We start from the raw sequence: 18,404 nt of genomic DNA, 5'->3' as shown, positions 1-18,404 counted from the left end.
TTTAAAAAATGACATTCATTTGTATTATCACAAATGAAACAAAGAACACTCTGGTTGTATGTATTGGAGGGAGCACTGTAAAGGAATGCGGCCTTCCCCTTAAGAGGCAGACAGAAGCCTAGTGGTGGGAGAGACGGCAGCTGGGACTAGGGTGCTGGTGATGAGGAGGCAGAGGCATGGAGATGGTGAAAAGACTTTGATGCAGTAGCACAACCTGCCGATGGGCCACGTGTGGAATAGGAGTGGGGAGAAGCTCCCTGCTTCTGCAGCATACTGAGAAGAGAAGTATGGAGGTAGCAGATCTGTTAAGCTGGAACTACAGGTTGAATTTAACTTTAAATATACGAATTTTGAGGTTGAAAATCATGATCACAACTTCAAGAAAGAGTATTATGATTTACATCTCACCAGAAGGATTTGAGGAGGCTTTCATACAATCATATCAATTTTTAATATTATTGTAATTTTTACTAACATTATTTTTAAACTTTGCCTATTTGGAACCTGAATTTTAATCTTGTTTAAAAACATGCACTCTGATTTCTAATAGTCTGAGTATTTTTTCTGAACTTTATGTACATGTTGATTTTTTTTTCAATTGTCTGTTCAGGTCCTTTGACAATGTCTTGAGTACTTATTTTTATCTATTTGTATGAATTTTTTCTACGTAACAGATCACAACCCCATACCTTTTGTATTTAATGAAATACTTTTTTCATATTTTTAAAAGAACTATCTTGAAACATGGAGGTATAGAGCTTTTAAGCCAATCAAATCATTCCATTTATCTGCGTGTGTGTATTGTGTATATATGTGTGTGTGTTTGTGTCTTGGCTGTGTAATCACATTCATTGTTTCTGTGTTCACATATACTCTCCCATCTAGGGAGCAGCCAAATATATCCTTATATTTACTAATACTTCTTAAGGTTTTTGTGATGGTGGACTTTCTGTGTCAACTTGACTTGGCCCTGGAGTACCTAGATATTTGGTTAAACATTTTTCTGGGTGTTTCTGTCAGGGTGCATTTGCATGAGAATAACTTTTGAATTGGTAGACTGAGTAAAGAGGCTTGGCTTCCCCAGTATGGATGGGTCTCATCTGATTTGTTGAGGATCTGAATAGAACACAAAAACTGAGTAAGGGAGAGTTTTCTCTCTCTGCCCAATTTCTTTTGAGCTGGGACATGGATCTTCTTTTGGCATCAGACTTAGACAGAACTATACCATCAGCTCTTCTTCTTTTTGTTTTTTAAGAGATTGCTTCTTGTGACTACCATTCACAGATGCCATCCATCAACTATGGATATTTGATTAGCCTAGTCTTTTGGGCCTCCAGCTCGCCGGCTACAGTTCTTGTCATTTCTCAGCCTGCTTAATCGTGTGATTAAGGACAGATATAGATAGATAGATAGATAGATAGATAGATAGATAGATAGATAGATAGATAGATAGATAGATAGATAGATAGATAGGGACAGATAGATAGATAGATAGATAGATCTAGATAGAGATAGATAGATAGATAGATAGACAGATCGATCGATCGATCGATCTAGATATAGGGAGATAGATAGACAGAGATTTACTATAAGATTCATTTACTATACGACAGATATATTCCCACCCAAACAAAAACAAACAAACAAATAACCCAGAAGAACAATACAAATCTTTGGAGTCATCCAGAATGGTTTTTTCTTTTCCTTTCATATCACGTTCATCTGCAAATATCATTGTCTTGAGCTGTAGAATTTGACCTCTTTTATAACTTCTATAGCTACATAGATAGGCAGAGAGACACAGATAGATCTATACAGAGAGATAGATTGGTATCTATATAAATTGATAATTACAGGTATATTATAGATATAGATATCGTATTGGTTCTGTTTCTTTGGAGAACCTTGACTATCACAGTTTTCATTTAAATGTTTTTAACTATTTATGTATCTAGAATTTAAGCTGATGAATAGTCCAAAAGAAGCCTCTGAATTTATTTATTTTTTCCAAACATTTTTCAGGGCTATGTTTTGAATGGTTCTTTTCTGCTCACAGATTTATGCTTCTAACTATCATCTAGTAATAATTTGTGGTTAAGGTTACTAAGATTTGTTTCTGAGCTATTTTTTTATCCATTGATATGTTTATCAATAATTCTACAACTACCATTTTGTTTTCTAATCATAAGATTAGGGTGAATTTACAAATCAAGTTAAACAAGTCTCTTGTATTATACCATGTTTTTCAGTTTTGTTTCTCTCTGTTTTTCATTACCAAATTTATTTCTTCAGATGAACTTCAGAATCATGTTATCAAGTTCCAAAAATTTATGAGTCATTAGCCAATACTTGAAATTTCATTAAGTCTACTCGTTATTTTAGGACAAAATAAACAGGTTATGATTTGGAGTCAAACTCAAATAAATTTGTGTATCTTTTGCTTTATTTGAGTCTTCTTTTATGTTTTTGTAAAGGTTGGCTTTTTTTCTTACATATTTGATCTGTCCTTAGCTAGAGAGAGATGTTAAAAATAAATAGAATAGTGCTCTCCTATTGATTATCCTTTGTATTTTTTTAAAGTTTTAAATTTATAGGTAGATGTTTTATTATCCAGGACACATATTTTATTGTGACTTGTACTTTCAATTCGCAAAAATATTATTCTTTATTTTATTTTTTGTGTTTCCATCTTAAAAATAATTTGGCTGAAATCAATTCTGTTCCTATTTTCTCTGTGTTTGCCTGATAAATCTTTGTACTTCTTTGAAAAAAAAAATGTCATTTTCATTTAGATAGTTTCCTTTTACTTATCATGTCCTTGGATTTTATTTTTAAGCACATCCTGAAGATATTTGTCTTTTAATAGAAAAGTTTAAACAATGTGTTTCCATAATGATGTAATTGGAATTCTGTCATCTTATTTTGTGTTTTTACTTTGCTTTCCGTTCTTTATGGGTTTCATGTGCCTTCTCTTTCCATGAAAGACTTTTGTGTGTGTTTGTTTTCAAGAAATATCATTCATCTATAGTTATCTAATTACCAAACTCAAGAATTAAATTATATTCTTTGATAACTCCCAATATAATTTGAGAAAATTCTTTTATAATTTTGTAAATATGGCATATGGTTTTGTACTTGAATTATTTTTACGAAAATATTTCACATTATATATCCTCTTTTTTAACAACTATCTTTACATTTCCAGATAATTTTGAAACCATATTATCTGCAATTGTTTGTACTTTGCTATAGGTGGAACTGGTTTCAATAATACTAGAACTCTTGTATTTTAATTTCTGTTGATCTCTAAGTAGAACACAGTACACGTATATGTTGCACAAAGTATCTCCCCATCCAAAACAAAAACAAACAAACAAACAAAACAGAAGAACAATACAAATTTTTGGAGTCCTCCGTGATGGTTTTTTCTTTTCCCTTCACATCTATAAATCTGCACATCTCATTGTCTTGAGCTGTAGAAGTTGACCTCTTTTATTACCTCTATAGCTATCACCCTAGCTCAGTCCACCATTGCCATTTATTGCAATTATGGCAATGGTCTTCTATTGAGTCCTCGTCTACAATGGCCTCGATTAAAATGTTAGGTAAGCACGTCTCTCCTAGGCTCAGTTCCTTTCACTAGCTCCCTAACTCACTCTGAGCAAAATGCAAACATACTGCCTACTGTAATGGAACATGGTCTCTGCCCTCCACCAACCTCCTATCATCATTGCTCCAGCCACATTGGCCTCTTGCTGTCCTCTCCAAGAAGTGAAGCATACTCCCACCTGTAGTGGCCCCCCTCTATTATCACATCCCTCTGAGAGCTATCCCATTCCATCTCTCTGGTTTCCATTCAAATATCTCCTTATTTAAGAAAACTTTCTATGTTATTTTTCATAAGATTTCACTCCTCACCTACTTCACACCCTAATAAGTGATTGTTTTGTACGTCTCTTAAGAGCAGCAGAACGTAAAACAATAGTAATGCTAAATAAAAAGAAACTTCCCTAGCTAACAAAACATACTAAATTTCAAACAAATAATTGTACTTTTAGAAACCTACCCTTACATAAAGGCAATATGACTGCTAGAAGGGGCTGTAAAGAAAAATTCAGGTTTCTGAATTACAGAGATAAGAACACATTGAACAAAGGCATATAAGGAACTTCCAAGACTGTTTGTGACCAGATGGAGACAAGTGGGGTGACTGGGCATTGTGTATGGTTCTGAATTCCTCTGTGACTTGCTGTGTTCATGAGTTACTATATTTTATGTTTTGCTGTTCCAATGAGAAAGCATAAAACATTTACTTTGTTGAGAAAACATGTAGATGAACCAAAACACCTTCCATCTTCAATGACCTCATTCCCTTTCTGCTGATGTCATATGAGTTCACCTATGTCACAGAAATATGTACATGGCAGAACAGACTACACTTCTCTATGATAGCTTTGCTTAATTTCCTTGATAGTCCCAGCACACACAATCCTAATATTAATAAGTATTTTTTTCTTTTGGGAAATCAGTGAGGTTAGAAAATTATGGCTGCCGTATATTGTTCCTCTTTCATTAAGATCCGTAGTGGACTCTTCTAGAAGAAAAATGAAACAAAGAGCTGGGAACTATTTTTGCCAATCATAGGTGAAATCTCTGATCCGAAAATCGTGCTTGGATTTTTTTTTTTTTTTTTTCTTCTAAGATGGTGAACTGGAGGCATTGTTAGCAGGCCTCCACTTGAAAAGACACTCAAAAAGGCAAAATATTGTGTAGAAATTCATGCTGTGAACATTTTTCCAAGAAGCAGCATAGGAAACTCATCGAAAAACTGAAACAAACCACGGACTCATTTCAAAGAAGTGGTGAGCAGAGGCTTACACCGTGAACCGCACAAAAACCTGTGTGTCTCCTGAGCGTGAGAGGGAGAGACTGCATCTATGACCTCCATTCTCACTGAGGAGCCAGGCAGTCCAGGCCGCGCGGGGAGGCCTTCACCCTATCCAGCGCTGGAGCTGACTTACTGAGTGGTGGGGAGTATTTGAGCAACGGCGTCCAGACCTGCTTTGAGTGCACTCCCAGAATCCAGTGGTGATGGAGGGAAATCATGCCTGATCCTACCTCAAGGAGGACCCCGCAGAAGTCTGCCAGCTAATTGAATTAATGGTCATGGGATGAGAGAAGCTCCCAACAGATGTGTGGTATAATTTTGAGTGGGAATGAACCCCGTTGGCCAGAACTGAGAGTCAAGTGGGAAGTGTGCTACAGCCACAGGCACAGAAGCTGGGTGCCCACGCTTTGCTGGAGGACCAGAAGAGGTGTGGCCTGAAAGGCGGAGTGTCTGTCTCAGCCCGGAATGCTTCTGGCCTGGGGCAGTTTGGAATTCTGAGTACAGGCTGTCTGGAATCCAGCTAGCTGCTGCTAGTAGAACACTGTGGATGTGTAGACCTGCCTTGCCGAGTGTGTGGGGGCTGAGTGGGGCTTACTGCTGCCTGCTACCCCCAACTCCCCATGTGAATGCATTTGTACCGCAGAGGCAGCTGCACTCCTCCCTGTAACGTTACCCAGCAGGCAGGGAGTTGCCCTCTGATCACCTCCGGGGCTGCTGCTTGTACTCACAAGTGGAGAGCCAAACAGCAAACTTACCTGACCCAGTCCCCACCTGGCTTTGGCCCTTCATCTGCCCTGGTAGTGTAATACAATGGACAGAGACTCCTGGGAGCTCCATGGTCCTGCACATTGCCTGAGACCCCAGAGTACGCCCCTCCCTTCCCCCCGACTCCCCTACCCATGGTAACATAAGGCAAGCACAAATCCCAAAACTACCATCACAGTTGGCGTTCTTTTGCAAGTGCCACCACCGGGCTGGAGGCCAAGTGGCACAGCCCATTACATCTGCAGGCACAATAACAGTGCCCAGGAAGGAGAACACTTTTGCAAAACCTCAACTATCACCATTGCCTGCATCACCCTGGCTAACCAGTAGATCTTGAGTCTGTCCATGTGCCCAGTACATGACCACCACAGCTGTATTTGAGAAGGCCAACACACTAAGGCTATTTATAACCATGGAAATCTCACAGGGTCTAGTTTACTCCCTTCCCACCCACAACTGAGCTGGTACTCGTACCCACTGCTGGGGGCCCAGACAGATCACATCACTGGATCCCTTGCAGACATTCACCACCACCAGCATGGAGGATGGAAACCTCACTGGGGATGAGACCCAGAGGAGCAGCCGCATTCACAGTAGTCTGACCCTCAGGGACCACTACTCTTAGGGATGTGGGAGTGCATCACATTCAAGGAGCATCCCACGGGACAAAGGAAACCAGATGCAGGCCTTGAGTCTCTGATCTTTCCACTGTGGAAAGTTTCTTTCATCAGAGGCACAGCTTATCATTTATACCTGCAACAGGAGAGAGCACAAAATCTCTCCTTCTTTCAAGCCAGCGGTTAGTCAAGCTTATAAAATCGGGATGTGTGTTTTGAACTAATCTCAATTTGCTGCCAACATAGAGTATCTTAAACTACTCAACCTACTGATGAAAAAAAAAATTTCACCAGCAGAGGGCTGAAAAACAACGTGGCAACACCAGAAAGTTGTCTGACATTGCCTTGATCTGAGAGGATGATAGGAAATTTTTTTGGCTGATTTTATCTCTTAGCGTCCTGAAGTTCAGTGTCGTTACTCACGTCAAATCAATCTAAGCTATTAAAAAGAAAAGAATTCTGGTGAACGAGGCAAGATCCAAAAGTGACTTTTCAATCTTATGAGCTATCATTTTAGATTTATGGATCTCATTTTCTCAAATGGCATGTATAGTTAATGAGGGTCACGGCATTTCTCATGTGTATCCTCCATGTCACTTACTGTGGGGATTTGTACTGCTCTAATGGAGACAAATGATTTATTGTGAGAGGTTGCTGTTGCAAGTGGCAAGTTAGGTCACTGAATTGAATGGTTAAATTCTGTGTTTAAATGAGTTCTGGAGGACCAAGAGTAGTTCCCACAATGTGAGAAGAGGACTTTAACTTTCAGTCCTTTGATCTAGTAGGTAGGAAAAAAAATAACCAGAAATCAATTTGATTCTCTGCACCTGTACACCTGACTGCTGAGAATCATATGTTCAATTGCTCAGGGGAAGAACACTTTGAATAACTGAGAGTAAGTTAGAAATTATCATCTATACGTAAAAACTAGCATGCTATATTGTAATACTGGTATGGTTTGGCTGCGTCCCCACCAAATCTTATCTTGTAGTTCCCATAATTCCTGCGTGTTGTGGGATCCTGTGGGAGGTAACTGAATGATGGGGGTGGGTCTTTTCTGTGCGCTGTTCTTGTGACAGGTGAATAAGTCTCATGAGATCTGATGGCTTTATAAAGAGGAGTTCCCCTGCACAAGCTCTCTCTCTTTGCCAGCCGCCATCCATATAAGACATGACTTGCTCCATCTTGCCTTCTGCCATGATTGTGAGGCCTCCCTAACCATGCGGAACTGTGAGTCCATTAAATCTCTTTTTCTTCCCAGTCTTAGGTATGTCTTTATTAAACTGCAACAGGAGAGGGCACAAACTCCTCCTTTCAAGGAAAAGGAGAAAAATGTAGAGTTCACAATGTCTGTGGTTAACCACATAATCTGTCTTCTAGTAAATACTATTTCCTGGGAGAAGTGTAGTTACTTTGGAAGGAATCTGAACTTTTAAAGTTATTGATGTACCACTTAGTATTTAAAAGACAGTGATTTACAAAACGACTACCCAGAAAGGCCTGGGCTTTCCAAGGTTTCTCCAAAACCCCTTAGGTATTCCTGATGAGCAAGTGAGACATTTAGAGGATTTAACTCACCATGTATGTCTACCTTAAATGTAATTTATGAGTCATTGTTTTCTAGTCAATAGCTAAATACTTTCACATATTTTTACTCATGGGATATAATTGAGGAAGAGATACAAATTCAAAAAGCATCCAGAAGTGAAAGCTCTTTCCATTTAATTTATGGTATATACCAGGGTTGGCAAACTGAACCTACAGAACAAATCTGACCCACTATTTGTTTTTGCAAATAGTTTTATTAGAACACAGCCATGTCTGTTCACTTACTCATTCTTTATGGCTACTTTTGTGCTACAACAGCACAGTTGAGCAGTTGTGACAGATGGTATTGACAGGATAGGTGACAGGATTGACAAAGTTGCGAATATTTACCTTTTGGCTTTTTACAAAAGAAGTTTGCCAACCACTGGTGTATATTATTAGATACAGTAGTAACAAATGACATCATAAATTTCTTTTTAGCAATCATGTATACCAAGGATACAAAAAATATATTTCACTAGAACAGAATCTTCTATTTGGCCATCTTGCTTCACCTTCCTCTAGAACAAAATCTTATTGCCAAATTATTTAAGAAAATAATTTGGTCTTCTGATTCAATGTTTGTGTCTCAAGTTTCCTTCCCAGGAATTAATTCCCACTTCAAAAAACAGACACACACATTCCAAAAGTGTTCTTTTATTTCTAGTAACATATATTGTATAAATACTCTATTTTATATGCACTTTCACAAAAGCGATATAATTTAAAAGTTTTTTCATTAGAAATAAATGTATAAAAATAAATATGTTATTATAGGCATTTATTACTAACTATAGTCCTTCTTGGAAGGAACACCCAAACCAATACTTATAAAGTACATGTAATTTATAGTAACATATTTTACTATATACATATGGAAAAAATCGTATTCTCACAGAAGAGCTGAACAGACATTCATCAGGATATGACTGTTGGACCAGCTGCTGGAGATGGACCTGCTACCCCTCAGCAGCCTCCCCACCACAAGTGATCTCAATGTCCCCAAACCTGTGGGACCCTGTTCTACACACCTCATTTTTGTTCCGGCATTTCATCCTTCTTGTGTGATTTTACTGATTTTCATGAGACACAAGCTACTTCTTTACATCCATATTCCCAAAGCAGGGTTACATGGTAGGAAAGAAAGGAAGTTGGAGGTACTAATCTCACTGTGTCTCCTCTAGTTTTTACCAGCACCTAATGCTTCACTGCTTTTTTTTCCATTGTAGACTTTAATAAATACATGGAGTTGTTTTTTCCTCAAAATGAATTACACAAATAAAGACTGAGATGGTCAAAAAAGTAAAGAGGAAGCCGTTTGAGTCATTTCACGTTGCTGAGCTTTTCTCTCATGTTGAACAATCTGAAGTTTTAATTCTTGGTAGAAATAATGCATAAACATTCTCTGAAACCATAGCAGCCATAAACAGTGCTGGTCAAAGGTCCTATTTGTACTCCTTTCTCCCCCCTTGTTAGTGAGGTAAAGTAAAACAGGTCTTAGTAAAATCTCACCTTTCTCCTACTTTTCATTTCCCAACCCCCGTGATACAAAGTATTTGATAAGTACCAGGAAACAGGGGTTGTAATAGTTGTAACTTTTTTTTTGACAATTGCTTCGTTTTTTTCAAACTTGTAATAGATGTAACAAAAGAAATAATAATAATGCCCGGGGCTTTATTATGCTATATCACTGCTCAGAGGTTAATAATCCTCACTAACTATCCTATCAAATTTGCAACTGGCAGTTTACTCTGATGATTCAACTCCTTTTCTATCTACCCCCATAATCCCACCTTACTAATACACCTCACTGGTTACCGGCAAGATACGCTGGATCCCTCCAGCCTTCTTGCTTTCCGTGCACCAGCCCTTCCTCACTTTGCCTTGCCCTCAAAGCTAACACCACTTAACTGCATTCTGCCATGGTGCAAAAGTCTATGAAATGTTTAGGTTTCTTTAAAGGATCACAGCTCTCATGAGATAACACCCCCCCATCATGGGACAGACATTTCAAGCTTCTTTTTTTGTAACCCTTCCCACAGGTCTTAGAACATGATGACCACTCCCCCAGCTGCCACTGGGGACAGGGATGGTCTGCACAAGGTCTGGTGCTGGCTGGCTTCACTTCCTTTGCACACTCGGAAGCAGGCTGTCCATTAATGTCTCGGCATTCTACTAGTCTTCTCTGCCAACCCAATTCACATGACTTAGAACATTCGCCCCACTCTTCTATGACCCATGCTGAAAAGGTGGGGATAGCATTGAAAGATTCCTTCTTCTTCTTTACGAAGTAGGTGTATTTAATTTTAGGTCGAAGGGCATTGCCCACAGTAAGCACCTGGATGGTCAAGGGCTCTTGGAGAGGGCTAAAGCTGCGAATTCTCTCCAGTGCCGCAGAGGAGCCGCTGTACCTCAGGACAACACCTTTGTACATAATGTCTTGCTCTAAGGTGGACAAAGTGTAGTCACCGTTAAGAATATAAGTGCCATCGACAGCTTTGATGGCGAGAAAGCTGCCATTGTTCCTGGACCCTCTCTGGTTCCGCTGTTTCACTTCGATGTTGGTGGCTCCAGTTGGAATTGTGATGATATCATGATATCCAGGTCTGCAGGTGACAAAAACAGGCATAAATCTCTGAATCACTGGCTAATTAGATTATGTAGCTTAAAAACACATTCATCTTTTATGAGATATGTTTTTTTCCCAGACCTGTTGAAAGGCCCATTTAAATTATAAGGTCTGCGAATAGGTGTTTTAAAACTTACTTTGCACTAGTAACTGATCCTGATATTTTCTTACAAGTAGATCCATTTCCCCCACAAACACCACATTTATCAAACTTCTTTTTGGAGTCTATGATGCGATCACAACCAGCTTTTACACACTGTCCTTGCACACAGACAGAGGTGGAATCTGGGCTACATGGAGTACCATCTACAACCTGAAAAAAGGACACATGTCTAGTGTTACATACAAGCAAAGGAAGGAGATGCTGCAATGACAAGTTTAAACATATTCTCTCTACTTTCCTGACCATGCTAATTAAAAACAGTGCCCTCTACATATTATGCATTTCATGCATTTACCCTTCACTTTGGCATGTTTTTCAGTACTGCATATAGACATCTGAAGAAATTAGAGGTTTTTAAAAATTATTTATCTATTGACCTAGCTCTCCTCCAAGTAAGGTCAATGAAAGTAGAGCTCTTTGTCACTTTGATTACTGCTGTATCTTCAGAGCTTAGAATAATTAATATCTGGCAAGAGTAAGTGCTTTATAAATCACTTGCTGAATACTGAATCTGCAACTTGGGAGTATTTTCATAGCCTACGGTGCTAATGACACATGATCGTCTCGATCACATTAAATTCTATTTTCTATCTCAGAGCCAGATATATTCTCTTAGCAAAGCAGCAAAAGAAATGATGCTTTTCCTAGTTCAGTATGTGTTTTCAAACATAAAAATTATCAGTACTCAGACTGCCATTTCAATTATTGTGTTTGCACCTGCTACTGCTAGTTACCCAGTAACAAGTATTTTGGACCATGCATAAACTTAAACTACTGGTTACTGTGTGAACATATAATGTATCTAACTATGAGCTGTATGTGAAGCCTAGCCACACGGAGGAGTGCTTGATTGTCCAAAAAGCTTCTCCTTGTATATGAAAGAGTAATAGTGAGCAATTGCAAGCATCTGAAGTGTTAGATTTAAGCTTCATTCAGAACTGAAAACAACACTAAACTCAAAGCAGGCAGTTGCCAATTAATGTAAAAGAAAAGGAGTTCAAATGTGACATTGAAGATATGTTCATATGGAAAGCAAAGAAAGTATATCAAAAATTACTTGAAAAGGTAGCAAGCCTACGCCTAAGTTTTTAGGTAAAAATAAGGTAAAAACTACCTTGGGCTGCAAAACGAAGAAGTAGCCAATGCCTTTGGCTTGGCAGATGAGCTTGCACCTGTCCTTTGGGGAGACGCCAGCGTACTTGGGGATCCATTCCACTGCAGGTCCACTCCCAAAGGAAGCTTTTGAAAACTCGTTGTGTGCCTCACATTGTTCCTCTCTAAAGGTTTTTCCTGGAAAGAGAATAATATGATAACATTATCAGTTTCTAATCTTGAGCCACCTGTTTGTGGGTGCACCTTTTTTTTATCCCACTTCTTAAAATCAGAGTCCGTTGCTCCTCACCATTATTGTCTGGACAGTCCTCAATGTTACAGGATCTGTAGCGTACTCGTTTGCCTTCACAGTACTTCCCTCCATTCTTTGGGACTGGGTTATCACATTCCCTCATCGTGTACTGGACTCCTCCACCGCATGTTCTCGAACAGTCTCCCCAAGGTCCCCACATCCCCCAGCTTCCATGAAAAGGAGTCTAAATGGAGACACAAATCATCAGCATTAGAATTCTCTAAAGAGAACTTTTAGGGTATCAAAGAAAACCACATGGGACAAAGAATCAATTCTAAAAATAAGCTATCTCGCATTCCTGCTAGAGGACACAGATGGGGATGTTTAACTTGGTATCAAATCTTTTACCATCACTTTGTTCTTTTCAATTCTGAATGTGTTTCAGTAGAAAAACTCACATCAAAATGCTTTCTGTCGGTTTTGTTCACACACTTGCCGTTGATACACCATTTCCCTTCTCCGCAGCTGGTGCCATCTGCCCATGGGAAGTGTTTGGTTTGGCACACCAGCACTCCGCCAGAGGTGCCGGTACACCATAAGGTGCTGCACGTGCTAGCTGCATCAGGGCAGTGTTTGGAGTCCTCCCCAAATGTAAACTGGCACTGCCGGTTGGCATCGTACGAGGTGCCAGGGAGATCGCCTGGGAGCTGTATGGGATTCTGGGGCTTGTCCATCAAACATTCCCCTGCAAAGCAAATGCCAAACAATATTAATACAGAGTTAGTGAGGGCATGCAGAAGTAGATCCCATTTCAGAAAATATCATATGAGAAAATAGATAGCAAAGTGATTTGAAAACTGTAAAGCTGGGGGAGGGAAATGCTAAAGAGATTTACATTACTATTAAGATCTTATCCTCAATGGAGTATTTCTGTATTAACAATGACAGGAAGTTATTGATCTGCTAACAATGTGAATGAATGGACTTTGGGAGCTACTCAACCAGAAGCACTATTTTTTATTTGGAATTAAGATCTCAACAGTTAGGATCTTGACAGACAGAGGAAAAGTAATGTTTAAGTGGGGAAAATAAAAAGAACAAAAAGGAAAGAGTTCATTTAACTAAACTTTATGCATGAAAGGTTAGATGCCATCTAGAGAGAGTAGCTGGAACATCTCACCATGACCATTATCCAGAAATGATGTAATCATGTAGGCACTGCAAGGAGACCAAGGCTGGCTATGGTCCAAGTTGGAAAGCATTGACGCCATCATGTGGGAATCCTGGTTCACACCATTAAGACTGGCACACTGCTTTGCATCATCATGTGGCATGTTAAACACGTGGCCTAGGAAGCAATCCAAAACCCACATTAAAATATGGATCATGGCTCAGTGTGGTGGCTCACACCTATAATTCCAGAAGCTGAGGCGGGCGGATCACTTGAGGTCAGGAGTTCGAGACCAGCATGGCCAACATGGCGAAACCCCGTCTCTACTAAAAATACAAAAATCAGCTGGGTGTAGTGGCGTGCACCTGTAATCCCAGCTACTGGGCAGGCTGAGGTAGCAGAATCACTTGAACCCAGGAGGCAGAGATTGCAATGAGCCAAGATCACGCCACTCCACTCCAGCCTGGGAGACAGAGTGAGACTCCATCTCAAAAAAAATAATAATAAATAAAATAAAATATGGATGATATGCAGCAGGTTCTTTTTTCCCAACAGGGATTCATTCATTCATTTGTCCCAAAATAATATTTCTAAAGGAAGAAATACATTTAGGAGACCGGCTATTTTGGAGACCATGTCTACTTTTCACAGGGTGTAAACAAACATACACATTTCCAAATGTCCAGAGCTACTACTATCTTATTTTTTACTTTAATAAAAATGACCATGTTTGAAATAGTGAAAAAAATATTTTCTATAGTTTCTAAGATGTACTAGGACCTAAAATAGCAATATAACCTACAGACTCTCCTTCTTATATTGTTTTACCAGTTTACATTTCTGAATTGGGCTTAACTCCTACTCTGAAGCAGCCTTACCTAATTCATGGGCTGTGGTGAAGGCAGCTTGTAAACCATCATCTTCTATGACAGAGCAGCTTCTGCTCGGATCACACACAGTTCCAACATCAGCCATCCCAAGAGTATCACATGTCTGGGACCCACACAAGTCCTACAAAAAGCAAAGGTAAATCCTTATTAATAAGGGGAGCATGAACCTTGGGATCTAATTTTTTTGGCAGGGTGTGCCTTCACATATGCTTTGGAGCATCTACATTCATTATTGTTGACATAAGATTGCATGTGACTTTAATCAAGCTTTTTTCCTAATGCTTTTAAAATAGAACTGTGAAACTTGAAATATTAAAATTACAGTAGAAATAAGTACAATAAACCATGCTAGCCAATTAAAAAAAGGTTAACTGCAAAAACACTGGTGAAATGCCTTGTATATATCTTTTTGGTACAATGTAGACTCCTAAGAGGACAGTCTCACAACAGGTACTTTCTTCCTCTTACCTGTCTGGTGAAAAGAATTGCTGTGTCATAGTGCTCTGCATCCCGGTCACTGGGTGGGTTGTGCTGCTTTTGCCAGTTGCAGAAGTTCCTCAGAGTGAGGGCAGCATTGGAAGTCACTTCTGGCCCCTTCTGTTCATCGTGGATGACCAAGATCTTCACCACCACCAGGCTAACTGAATTACGAATGCTGGGGTGTTTGTACAACCTGGCTGCCACCGAAAACAACGTGAGAAGGTAATGCTTTAGACCACTGCCGTGGAATTCTGCCATCGACTGGTCTGCCACAAGCATGGTTTCCACATAGCGGTGACTGGACACAAATCGCTTCTTTCTTATGCTTCCAGTTCCTGTAAAGAAAAAAAAGAAAGTTTGCTACGGTCAGGCTGTTCCAGAATAGTTACCTTCCTAGCATATATTAGGAAAGCCTAACCAGTCAAAGCAAACAAAGCAAAAATATACCCGGGAACAACAAAAACAAAAATATTTGCATCTCTTCACTCAAAGTGTTATTTTTAAAGTTCTCTCCTCTCCTTTAAATAAAAAGACCACGCGCTCCTCTGCATGGTCAGGCTCTTCCTGCGTGTGTGTGAGCAGGATTTCTTCTGTTCTCTTTGAAATCCTACAGTCTGAACAAGGCAGTTTCGCACATCATCCTACCCAATTGTAAAATCTTGGAGCAAGGGTGGCAGGCAGAGGCCCTGAGTCACTCTTTCACAGGCGAGGGCTCAAATCCTGAATGAGATCATCGGGCTCCACGTGGAAGGCCTCGGGTAGGGCCTGGGCTGCTGCCAAGGGGCCGGGCCTTAAGGAATCTCAGACTGCACAGCTCTGCTGTCTCATTCCAGAGGTCCCTGGGGTGCTCCGCTCTTGCCAATTCCGGGCACAAGGACCACCCACTCTGCCCAGCCGCCTATGGCCCCACTCCCACTGCCCCAGGGAAATAAGTTCTGACTTCCAGGCAAGACTGATTATTTGGAACACGGTCTTCCACTCCGGACTGAGACCCAACCCCTGGGGAAAGTCCCGAACTGGGCTGCGACCACTTTGTTGCCAGGAGCAGAGGAGCAGGGGAAAAGGGGAGAATTGTTTAAAAAATGACACGTGAGAGAGTTAAAGAAGGAAAAAGGCACCAAAGTGATGAAAAGAACTGGAGAATAAGCACTGCACACCACAGAGAAGGCGTAGTAGGAAGGACCTGCAGTGACTTTCAACAGTGCTTGAGAGCAGAATTATGGCCGCGAGAGGGAGTGCAAACTGGGAGGCGGGGCAAGCCCGAGAAAGACCTCCCAAGCAGGTTCTTCGAAGGGGCCCCACCGCCTTCAGCCGACCGGGGGTCAGCCTTATAAGGGGGAAAGCGGACAGAGCCTGCAGAACAGAGATCCTAGCGTAGCCGCTCAGAGTACCTTCCTAGGTCACCATTGGTCCTCTGCCCTCTCCACATCCGCCCTCCCGTGAGCCCAGGATGCACGCACAGGCAGCGGTTACAAAACTCAGCGCAACATTGCAACCCGGACAAAAGACACACACAAAATCGTTAAAAAGAAATACACAGAGTGGAAAGAACTCGCACAAGCTGCAACTCACTAAAGGTGGAAGGAGTCAGGTTACAAACTCTCCCTCCCCGGCCTAAATGCTTTGCTTTAGTTTGCAGAAAATCGTTTGTCAGTTTTTTTCTTGGTTATTCATTATTCGGCCAAATGAAAGTGTGTTTTCTAGCTGAGTTCACCAATCCAAACCTCAAACCACATTCCTCCATTCCAGGCCTCCGTTCTGCCCGCGGACTTATGCTCCTGCCTGCCAGCAGGAGTCTACCCTGAAGTCGCGTGGGATAGAGAAAGTGAGGAGAGGAGGATGAATGGACAGACAAACGAGAGCAATTCTTCTACCTGTGGGCTGTCCTACGCGTTGCAGTGCCGGGTCCTGCGGCGACCACTGAGCCCCTTCGTCCTCGCCCTCATTCCCTTCGTTCTCGTCTTCCGTCTCCGCTTTCCCAGTCGGCCGGGGCTCGTCGTCCACGACCCCGCACGTGCCGCCGCCGTCGCCCTGCCGATTCCGCCGCAGGAGGTGGAACTGTAGTGGTGCCGGCGGCTTCTCCCCTGGGGCGGCGGTGGCGAGGCGCTCGCTGGCTGCGGGCAGCGGCTGGATGAAATATGCCTCGCCCCGCAGGTAGAAGGCGCCGCGCACGCCCTCGCAGAGGCTGAGGGCGGCAGCTGAGCTGGGATCGCCATTCACGGTGCCGGAGTAGAAGCAGTGCGCCAGGTCGGGTTCCGGAAGAGGCGTCTCGGACCCGGGTTTGCGCCCCACGTTCTGGAGCGTGAAGCCGGGCGCCAAAAAGCTGCTGTCGGGCCGCAGCTCCAGATCCAGCTGCTGGTCAAAGGCGTGCAGGCGGAGGCGCGTGGTCCCGTGTCCTGGGGCGCGCTCCAGCTCCGGCACCACCAGCTCCTCGTCCTCCTCGGAGGGGCGCCCGAGTGCGTCCGACACCGCCAGTAGCGCCGCGGCAAGCAGCAGCAGCGTGGGCACGGGCCCAAAGCTCCGAGACCCCAGAGCCCGCTCCGCCTTCCCCATGTCGCTGCCCAGCTTGCGCCTTCCGAACCCCTCGGGTACAGCTCGCTGCATTGGAGCCCCAGGAGACACCGCTCGCAGCAGCGCACGGAGCGAGGGAGCTTTAGTTCGGGTCGGGAGAGCAAAGCCTCGCTGGCCTGCTCTTGATTAAAATTAACAATTTCTATTATTCGTTGGAAGGGCGCGCAGAGCCGGCTACAGCCGAAGCTCCCGGATTCACTAAGAGGAGGCGCTGCAGTTCTGCCGGCGCGCGGGAAGTTTTTCTTCCAGCGCAAAGTTGGAGACACTGAGAGGCAGGCGCAGGCAGAGTGGCTCTGCGGGGACAAGAAGCGCTCTGGGGCGCCTCCGGGGCTGAGGCAACGAGGAGATTGGTGCCTGGCGCCCCTCTTCGGCCTCCGCCTTGGCTGCGGTGTTGCTCACTCTGCGCAGGGCTCTCCCCTCGCTGTCCGGTAGCGCACCCTGGCTTTGCAATAGCCCCTGGATCGGAGCCGCTTTCCAGCGAGTGCAAGAACCGGGCAACCGAGCGGTCCTTTTATAGTGGCCCGGGAAACCGCCCCCCCCCCCCCACCCCACTCCTCCCCTTTGGCCCTTTTCCATCCCAAAGACGCCGCCCCCGGCTCCGTTGGTGCTAAACCGCGCTCTGCGCTGCGGGCTGGGGAGGGGGAGGGGGCAGCCTCCGCGCTGGCTCCACGCCACTGCTCGTCAATCTAGGGGCGGAAGGGGCACTGTGACCAGCACTTTGTACTGCTGGGGCCGCTCCAGGGAGAAGACTCTCCCTTCCACCGCTCTTCTCCCTCGCGGGTTTCCTGGACCACCCTTCCTCCCCACCGCCCGGTTGCGGTAACTCAGTTACCGCGCTGGGCTGCGGTTCCTGGGCAGGAAGATTCGGGTGGAGAACGGAGTCCCTTCTTCAACATTTCCCTATCCTGGAGCTGCCCTGAGTCTCCTTCCCTACTCCCTCAGTTCCCTCTTCCCCAATCTAGGAGATGAGCTAGGGCTACACTTTCTAGAAAAGTACCCCACCCCACTTCTCCACCTTCGCAGCCTGCCAGGATCTCCTTAGCCGCAGCCTGCTCTCTCTTTGCCCCAACTTTTCTCGGGAAAGCTTGGTTGGCCCTGCGCTTCCCCCAGAAAGCATGCCTGGGTGAGGGGCCAGGTGACACTTCTTAGGGTCTGGATTTTAAAATATGTTTGCTTATGCCTTCACCCTCCACCAACCCCCACCCCACACGCCACCTCTTCCCCAGAGACGACTTTGTGAGGACCCGGTTTCACATTTCTGGAATGGGTGATCTGGGACGCGGCTCAATTCCCTAGAG

The 18,404-nt window shown here is 43.1% G+C and overlaps 1 protein-coding gene across 1 annotated transcript; it reads right to left on the bottom strand.

Moving 5' to 3' along the window:
* Positions 1-8,498: 8,498 nt before the first annotated feature.
* ADAMTS1 (ADAM metallopeptidase with thrombospondin type 1 motif 1) lies at positions 8,499-17,588 on the bottom strand. Its single transcript, XM_025379475.1, has 9 exons — positions 16,410-17,588; positions 14,524-14,870; positions 14,044-14,176; positions 13,175-13,342; positions 12,453-12,739; positions 12,052-12,238; positions 11,764-11,939; positions 10,624-10,799; positions 8,499-10,463 (listed from the first exon to the last, which is right to left on the bottom strand). Exons 1-9 carry the CDS (start codon positions 17,137-17,139, stop codon positions 9,764-9,766), a joined length of 2,904 nt encoding a protein of 967 aa, XP_025235260.1. The 5' UTR covers positions 17,140-17,588; the 3' UTR covers positions 8,499-9,763.
* Positions 17,589-18,404: the final 816 nt, after the last annotated feature.

This window comes from Theropithecus gelada, chromosome 3 (genome assembly GCF_003255815.1).
Source record: "Theropithecus gelada isolate Dixy chromosome 3, Tgel_1.0, whole genome shotgun sequence".
In the NCBI taxonomy this organism is placed as follows: domain Eukaryota; kingdom Metazoa; phylum Chordata; class Mammalia; order Primates; family Cercopithecidae; genus Theropithecus; species Theropithecus gelada.
Note: the sequence above shows the minus strand (reverse complement) of the source record. Positions and strands in the feature narration are given on the sequence as shown.